Raw genomic sequence first — 9,892 nt, forward strand, 5'->3', positions numbered from 1 at the left:
TGTTGACATCAAAATCTCTAGCAGTAGACTACTAGTATAATTTATTTGGGTCTTTTCAGATATTCAAGCAACCCCATCACCATATATTGAAGTAAAGTTATTTTCTACTACCATTGTGTATATGTTGAACTAAAGAAGAGAAACACATATGTACCCACCACACAACCACCTTCCGTAAACTGCAATCAGATTTTAAGTACTGTACATACAACACAACCTCAGTATACTCTGTATTAACCAATCTCTAAGACAAAACTACCACTATACTGGCCGACGATAAATTAGAAAAGGGCCACTAACCAAAACTGCAAACAGCCAAGAAACCCGTAGAACTATAAACAGAACCTAGAGAGAACGGAAAGAATAATATGACTATAGAACAGACCACACATAATTACACAGGAGACATCGGACTTGATGAAGCATGATGCTTCTTTTGTAATCTCCCTTTAAACTGTCTGATTGTTGCATCTACTCTTGCTGTGAAGCCTATCTTCGTTTCTTGCCTAGCTTTGGATCGTTCTCTTGTCCACATGATTCGGTCTTCTTCATCCTTTTTGTAGTACTTGATTTCTTGGATTACGTGATGGTCCATTGGATGGAATGCTCTTTGGAAAGATAAGTGAGCAAAGTAGGGGAGATTACAGGTAGCTGTTACTAATAATGTAGTAATCCAGTATAATGGAGCCGGAGCAAGAGCTTCTATAAGAATTCTGAACGCATTTCCGGAAACTAAAGGTGATAACATTCCATAGAGAAATAGAAATATGTACCAAGTGACTACACTTCCCCAAACAAGGAAGTGCTGTATCCATGTGAAATGACTCATCGTAAGAGCAATTTGGCAGTTGACGGCCCAGATGATGCATGTGAACATGGTGGTGCCCACAGCTGCCATGTCTGCGGTCTGACCTCCTTTGCGGAAGGCCTGGTCATAAAAGATGATGATGTTTAAAAAGAAAATGACGAGGGAGGAATAGAGTCCATTTCCCATCCACCCAAAGATCCGATACCAATCAAAAAACAGGTTTTTGGGTCCTTGCTGATAAAGTGCTGGAAACTGTAAGACAATTCAACAGTTTTATGTAAGTTCAAATTCAATAAAAATGGACATAAGCAGTTGAAGCACAAAATTTATCGAGAAACTGACCTGTAAGCAGACCTCAGATGAAACATCTTGTTCAAAGACTCCAAGTGAGATGACAGGCAGTGAGGTAAGAATGACATTAAATAGCAGCATATACCAATCATCATAAACCGACTGCCCAGAAAAACCCGTAAATGCCTCAAAGTAGAATAGTGTAAGGCCAAAGGCGATATTCTTGTAGAAGAAATAACAAATCTGAATGCAGAGAATTTCAGACATATGAGAATAAATACAATCAACTTAGCACAAAGCATGCATTTAACTATTTTAAACAGTAAACATGCAGCTACAGTTTTTTACCATTTGAGCTATGCGCTTATAGCACCAATGTCCATGGACGACTAGAAGTCTCTCCAAAAACCGGAACTGTGCAATAGCAAAATCACTGGCCATCACAGCCTGCAAAATAATGAGAATTGAGTGAGGGTGAAAACAATACCAGAATCAATAAAGACTTTTAAGACTTGTACTACTTACTACTCTTGCAGGATTTTAATTATCCAAAACAGACAGTTCCATTTCCCTAAAATACATCCTGTGCCATCATCCAGCCGGATTTCTCATGGTATCATATACTAAGGCAACCAACACACAAATTTGTTGCGAATTTTAAATCTAAAGCAATTTTATAAAAGATGGCCTCAAACATAGATGATCATATTTGACGAGAGAAAAAGTTCACTCTATTGCTTTGACATATTTACGTAAATGATTTGCATAATTTGGTTCCCATAACTTTTGAGGGTCATATCTAGTGCTATTCGCTGATGATGTCCAAATGTGCACATCAAATTTATCTTAAATTTATCACTAGACAACACTTTGTTAACAAGTTCTGGAAATATTACAGACCTGCATTCCTTCCACACCACTGATGCCAACACCAATGTCAGCCTCTTGAATCATGCCAACATCATTTGCACCATCACCGATTGCTAATGTGATCTTTCCAGTTCCTTCTTTTACTAATCTTGTTACCTGAAAGTTCAGATGGACATAAAATAAGCAAAAGTATGAAGCAATAATAAAAAAAAGTCTATTAGCCAAAGTGAGGAACTTCAGATTATATTGTAAAGAACAAAAGTATTTACCAGGGCCTTCTGCTTAGGTGAGACGCGGCAGCATATCACAGAGGCACAATCAACTGCTAAATTTAAGAACTGATGCTTCATATCAGTCTCCAACACATAACTCAGCGTTTTCCCATCAATTATCAAGGCAAAGGCTGCATGAGGGTCTTTTTCAAGCTTTACCATTTGAGAGCCGTTAGTGATTTGCATTAGAATGTTCTCCTTAACTACCTGATCAAAAACAACAAAAACAGAAATTAGTTCTAACATCAACAGATATGAATTGTTAAGCTAAGTATGTTATACCTCTTTGGTTTCTTGGGATAGCATCTCTGCACTTGCTGCTATACAGATTTGTTTCATACCATGTCGAAGTAGACTGCATGCAAATCTATACCAAGAAAAAAAGAGCTCTGTTTCAGTTATACGAGCAACTTATAATAAAAGTTACAAGTAATATTGAATAAGACCAAGCCTCGAGCTTACCCTATATTGATTGCAGTTTCCATTTTATCCCCTGTTAGAACCCAGATCTTGAGACCAGCTTGAGCTAGTTTATCTATACACTGAGGCACCTGATTTTCAGATAGATTAACTAAGTTAAGGAATGAACTATAAGTGACCACATAAATGATTGGTAAATTAATTCTGTATGTCGACCATATATCCTACCCCTTTCTGTAATTTATCCTCTACAGCAGTTGCACCAAGAAGGATCAAATCTTTTTCCATCATATCAGATATCCGCTCAAGCATGGATTCCCTGTCACCACCAATTGATGTTTTTGCTCGAAGAAACTCCTCATTCCAAGCAGAATAATCAGCCTCCTCGATCTTCTTGTAAGCAAGTGCTAGTGTACGTAACCCAGCTTCCCCATATTCATTCAAATGCCTTGTGGTAGCTCCCTCAAACATTCTTCCATTCTTTGCTAAACGATCAAAGATAATGCTGCATAATTCAAAACTAGTAAACTGCACTGGGTCTTAAATGAATTTGACACTCATGCTACTATTCTACACAATGGAATAAATTGGGAGAAAACAATACATTCAATTAAAGTTCAAATTAATCACTTGGAAATCAATATTAAGAGTTAAACAGCATGGGGATGAACTCTCCCTGAAATACTACTATCAGGAGCCAGCAATCAACATATTATGTTATGCATGCTAATGTATTAGGACTAACGGTTCTCTTAAATCAGAATGACAGGAGAGGATATAGGAAGTGCAGACAATACCTGTCTGCGCCTTTGCAAAACAGAAAAATCTGTCCATCCTCATCCCTGACAATGACAGACATTCGCTTCCTTTTGCTAGTAAAATCCAGTAAATTGAGTAGTTTAAACTCCCTGAAATTTGTCAAAAAAATGTGTCAAAAGCCGACACAACCAACCCAAAGTGGAACGGTAGAATAAAAGATTTACTATGGCCAGACCTTTCAACAGGTTCTTTAGAAGAAGGATGTCTTTCACGCACAAATATGCTTGATTGAGTTCTTTTACAAAACTCGAATCCAAATTCTCTAGCTGCAACAAGGAAGGCTCCTTCATCTGGTGACTCCGCTTCATAATTAAAGCTGCCAGTCGCCTCGTTTAATTCAGGGATTGCTGTGTGACAAACCGCAAGTATCCGCATGAACAATAGAAGTACCTCCGCATGTGGTTCCCTGGACCAATTTCCATTCATGATGCGACTATCCTCAAAGTTAAACCCTTTGATGACAGGTTTATGATGGTTTTCATCTTTAGATCTAATAATTCTTTCCAACTCAATTTCTGAAGAATGATTACTACGCCCATTGTTAAAACCTGCATTATTACTAGGTAAATTTCTTTCAAAATCATGATCCTGTGGATCAAGGTCCATCGCCATTTGCTTTGCTGCTGCAAGTTCCACTTCACTAGCAGACAAGCCATATGCAGTTCCAGCAATAGAACACTTGAGAAAATCCATCTGGTTACATGTTAACGTTCCAGTTTTATCAGAGAGAATGGTGTCTACCTGGCCCAACTCCTCATTCAAATTTGAGGTCCGCGCTTGAGCAGGAGTTCCTGAGTCTTCATCATACATGTGCAAATCTTGGTTAATAAATTTGGCTTGCAGGACCTTCACAACCTCAATAGAAACATAAAGTGATATGGGTATTAGGTATCCATAAAGGATCAAGGCAGTGATCAGGTGATAAAATCCAGACAAATTGGCTTTGTCAGGATTATACAAATTTTTATCATCTGGAGGCATATACCACCAATCTGGCATCTGATATTGTGTCTTCACAGCAAATCCCACTGAGCTGATTATTGAGATCAAAACAAGGAGTGTAAAGAGAACATAAATAATTTTGTCCATCTGCTTTTCAATCCTGCTTCTTTTAGAAGGAGATCGTGTAGAGTTTTGCATGACTTTGCTGTCTGGGCCAGTAAATATCACCACACCATAAACATAAGTTGTATTCCTAAGCTTTGAATCTCTGAGGAGAATCTGAGTTGGATCAAGAGGATAGAGCTGGCGGTCAATTTCAAGATTACCCACAAAAGTATATAGGTTAGGGTTTGGGTCTTCACATGTAACCGTTCCTGCAAAGTTCTTGAAAGAATCATCGTCATCCAGGGGTAAAGTTACCTCCAGAGATCTTTTCACCTTTAAGTTTGTTTCACCATCTAAATTCATGGTCTCTACGTAACAGATTCCATCTTCATAACTAGATGACAGAAGTAATAAATCAGCAGGGAAAAACTGATCCTTCTCTACTTTTACCACATCTCCAACCTGAATCTTCATCCACGGCTTATAAGCAAATACCCCATCCGCTTTATGAACACTAGCTTTCCGCAGATTTACTTTCATGTCCTGAATAAATCTGCGCCAGTCTTCTAAAGCCTCCTTTGCCATACTGAGGCCGACCACAAAAGCCAAAGGGGCAATCATACTAACAGCAGAGAAAGGTGTGACAGGTGTCAGTGACAAAATTGCAGCTAAAAGGAAGTACACATTTGCAACTCGACGGAACTGCTCGAAAAGAGCCTTAGGTAGGAATGTTATGATATTATACTTTGTGGTTGATATGTAATTCGAAACATATTTATAAGGTTTCTTCTGGTGCCTCTGAGGCTGGTTGCAAAATACTGCTCTTGAATATCCAGGACCTTGTAATTGATGGGGCCCGTCAGCATCTTCAGCCTGCGGCGTAATACACCCGCCAAATGTGTAAAGACTACTCCTCTTGAGCTTAGCCCTGATCTTGCCGTTTGCCATTTCTCAGGTCTCAGCTCAACAAAATCATAAATATCTCATAGATTTCTCCGAAAGAGCCAAGTGGTGAGTACCACTACAATAACTCGTACTGAACTTTAAATACTTCGATTATATTCAAAGCTCTTGAAGATAATTAACCAGAATATATACTTTGATCAACTATCAGCAGACCACAACCTGAGAAAGCAAGAAACCTAATAAAATCAAAATCACAATTCAATGTAAAAACATACTTAACTCCCCTCCTTATCCACAGATTCACACCAACATCAACATTCAAACAAAAAAACAGTCAATCGTTGCTCCAAAACAAAACACAGATCCTGCAAATTCAGCAAACCCATTTTCTGAATTCCAATAACATTTCAAGAAAAACAAAAATCTGTATCAAAAATCTGCAAATTAAGAGTGGCAAAAGAGAACAAACGCAGCTAAAACTTCGAAAGTTGACTGCCCCAACTCAGTCTTGCCCTCATCTACAACTAGTCAACACTTCAACACCAGCCTATCATACCGTAATTAACAATAATTTATTATAATCTCAGCATAAATCACAGCTATTCTCAGCTAAAAATCAAGTCAATCAAACAATATACGAAGCAATTATGATTCAAACACCAAAACCCATTTAGCCTAATTGACCCAGAAAGTACCTAATTTCCAAGAAAATTTAAAAAAACAAAAACAAATCTAGATAGACATGAACACAGACACCAACATAGAGGTGGGAGAGTGAAAAGTGTACCTGTAAAAAGAGCACAGATGTAATATAATGAGATCAAACACAATCCAGCTACAGAGAGCGAGTGTGAGAGAGACAGAGAGATTGGTAAAGAGAGATGTAGAGAGAGAGAGAGAGAGAGAGAGAGAGAGAGATGGGGGGTTTAAGCAGGAGGGGTGTATTACCGACCCAAATTGGAAGCAATGACAGAGTTTTCCGGGCCCGTATTAAAGAGGCTTATAGTAGTAATAAATAAATTATTAAATAGGGACAAAAATTACTGTCACATTTGAATACTCGATATATAATTTACAGTAAATATCGATAAGCCGAATAAACAGGCTGTTCTTGTACATATACACTTTGTATTAGAATTTGTATAGACAATGCGTGGAAGACCAAAACGTGGTGATACATGTTGTGTAATTAAAGATGAGGTCCATGTGGAACTACAACCACTGGGTCCCAACAATTGTCTACGTGTCACAATCAGCCTCTGTGAAAGAAGCCACCGAGGACCCACCTCAGCATATTTTTCCATTTTTTTCTATTATGACGTGGACAGTAAACATGTTATTTTCAAATTATATGCTGGATTTCAGATGATACTCCTGTCACACCGAATTGTATACGCTATTTTTCGCACGTTTTTAAAATATAATTAATTTTTGGTCGAACATGAAATATTGATTAGTTAAAATATGAAAAAATAATTTTGTTAAGGTTATCTAAATTTGTTAGTTATATTATAAATAAAATATTTATTTAAGATCTAATATATTTCTTATCCAAATTAGATAACTAAAAATAACATCAAGTACTTCACTAAATATTTGCCTTTAAATTACATATAATTTATTTTAAAATATGTAATCATATAATTAAAAACTAGCGTAGAAACCCGTGCAAGGCACGGGTCTCTGATTTAAAATCACATTCTAAATTTGTTATTTAATTTATTTAACAAATTTAAATTTTGATACTTTTTTATTTTTGAAATATATATTTATTAATTCATCTATTTTTTTTTAATATATTTTTGTACTTGAAAAATGTAAATGATGCTAGATGTGAAATTATTGACAAAATTTATATATGGGTTAGACAAAAAAAGCTTGATGGTGTTCGACATAAGAAAATTAAACTTATATTCAATATCATATGTTACATCCACTTATGCTCTTTTTATTCAAGTGGTCGGACTATTTATTAATTTTAGATTGAAAATGAACATAAAGTTTTTATAATCGAATAATAATCAAATTCTCTTTCAAGTTGAGTGGACATTTTAAAATCATATAAGTGATATATTTCATCATGCACGTTAAGATATATTCATACACTCTTTTAAAGACGTTCTTGCGATCTTTGAAGAAGGATATTTCTAGTATCGATAATAGGCTTTTTACCAATGCTTCTACGCTGATCACGTTCTCTTTAATATCCACATCCTATTTATGAAAAAAAAAATTGTGCTCTTAGGGACAATTTTTATATTCTGTGTTATGAAGGTAATCGTACATGTCTTGTCCCTAACTTTTGACCAATATCGAAATGACATCTTCGATTTTCCTATGTTTGAAGATTTTAGACTTTTTAGTTGAAAAAAAAGAAGAAGAATGAAATTAGGACCGTAAACAAACACAAATGTTTGTCAGGAACTCGACTCGACTCGGTTCATTGTCGAGTTCAAACAACAAAAACTGTTCGTTAAGGAATTTGAGTAGAGTTTTATTATTGTGTAAATTCAAACTCAACCTTTAAACTCGTACTCGAGTTGGTTATAGATAAAAATAAATAATTTTTATTATATCTTTTTATATTTTTCTTGTACACTTTTTCCTTGCGATATTGGGTAATATTATATTGGAATTCATTTAATAAGTTTTTTTAAATTAATAATGTTAAATCAAAATTCTAGACGAACCAAAACTAAAAAAATAAAATAAAATATTGAAATTGTTTGAGGTGTTCACAAGTGATTCAAACTTGACTCATTTCGCATAAAACTTAAACTCAAACAACATAAGTCTAATAACAAAAATAACAAACTTAACTTCACAATTGAATTTACATCTATTATTTATATGTAATGTCATAATAAAAATTAAACTAATTTATATTATTTGAAAATTCTTACAACAAATAAAATTATGATATGATAAATAATGTGCATTTACGTAACAAAACATATTATATATATATATAAAAATCAAATTATATTATTCAATAATAATAATAATTAATATAAATACAATATATATTATGAGAGTGCTGTCTGATTTTAACAATCCCATAACAATAATATTTAATCTATTTTTAACAATAATCATAAAATATTATCATATTTATTATTTTTTTGTTAAATAAAGATATAACAATAATTTTCTATAGGTTACGTTTACCCATAGTACTCTTTTAATATATGAAAGTAGGATAACCGTAATATTATTTAAAAGTTATAATAAAATCAAAAGCATCTTAAAAGATTTACTGATTTATTAAGTTATGATCTTGTATTAAATTCTCGAGGATAGAGGTCTGAATGCTCACTACAATAAAATTAATCAATTTTTGCATTTATGATAAAATGGTGGCATTTTTGTTATTTTTTGCTGAATAAGGATATGTTAGTCATTTCACAGCCATTTTATTGGCTCTTTTTGCCCCTTGTTCTCTTTTAATATATAGAAGTAGATGTTCCTCTAAAATGTGCATCACAAATATCTGATTTTTTGATACAAAATGTAAGATGATTTCGTCACATTTAACTACACGATCAAATCATTTTATTATTAAGCCACCTCACTAATATTTATATATATTAAACCAAAAATTTAATACGCAGTCGAAGACAACATCTCACCACTTGGTGTCATGTTTCTTCCATAACCGCGGCTGCGTTCCGCTGTGTGTTGTATCGTGTATACGACTTTGTATTTTAACAACTCATCATCACATTGCCATTTTCCACACGTTTTAGTTTCTAAAATTCTGCCCAGTCGCAATTGTCTAAAAATTACAAGTCCAACATAATGAAACCGACGAATCGGTTAACTTACGAAACAAAGATTAATTAAAATATTAAAAATTACTCACCTAATTATTAAATAATCAAAAATTATATTCTATCGGTTTTCCGGTGGAAAGCCCCAAATCTTTCCGTTTGATTGCTAGTTCTTATTGTTCTTGCTTCTTCCATTGATTTTCTTAATAAATCTCCTTCTTCAAGAGGGAAAGTTTCTTAGATCTATATCACCGGAACTTTTGATTTTCGTTCTTATTCGCTTCCAGAGGGCTTTTTGGATTTGTGGGTGGATCGATTATCTCTTACGTGTCGTGATGCAGATCTAATTGCTTTAGTTTTTAGTTGGATTTTCTCTAGTTTATTTTGATTATAGTTTGATTTCTCTCCCTGGTGAGAGTGTGTGATTTTCTCTCCTCTTTTGTGAGAGCTGGTTTGGATTCATCGATAAAAGCTTTCGGGAATTGCATTTGTGGTTGATAGCTCAAACGGAGTTTTTAAAAAAGATGGTGAACACAGAGCAAGGATCTATACATGTACCATCGTCAATTTCAACATCGCTTATTTGTCTCATCTTGGCTATGAAGACAGGCATGTTAATTTTTTCTATGTTTGTTCGATTCGATCATTCTTGTAGATGCCGTATGGCTATTATTTAATGAATTATTTTC

At 34.6% G+C, this 9,892-nt stretch overlaps 1 protein-coding gene across 1 annotated transcript; it reads right to left on the reverse strand.

The window, feature by feature from the left end:
* Positions 1-170: 170 nt before the first annotated feature.
* LOC108222900 (probable phospholipid-transporting ATPase 4) lies at positions 171-6,426 on the reverse strand. The gene is made up of 11 exons (XM_017396863.2): positions 6,221-6,426; positions 3,656-5,652; positions 3,459-3,569; positions 2,890-3,166; positions 2,704-2,792; positions 2,524-2,608; positions 2,239-2,448; positions 2,000-2,125; positions 1,448-1,546; positions 1,151-1,342; positions 171-1,060 (listed from the first exon to the last, which is right to left on the reverse strand). Exons 2-11 carry the CDS (start codon positions 5,473-5,475, stop codon positions 395-397), a joined length of 3,675 nt encoding a protein of 1,224 aa, XP_017252352.1. The 5' UTR covers positions 5,476-5,652; positions 6,221-6,426; the 3' UTR covers positions 171-394.
* Positions 6,427-9,892: the final 3,466 nt, after the last annotated feature.

This window comes from Daucus carota, chromosome 5, assembly GCF_001625215.2.
Source record: "Daucus carota subsp. sativus chromosome 5, DH1 v3.0, whole genome shotgun sequence".
Classification (NCBI taxonomy): domain Eukaryota; kingdom Viridiplantae; phylum Streptophyta; class Magnoliopsida; order Apiales; family Apiaceae; genus Daucus; species Daucus carota.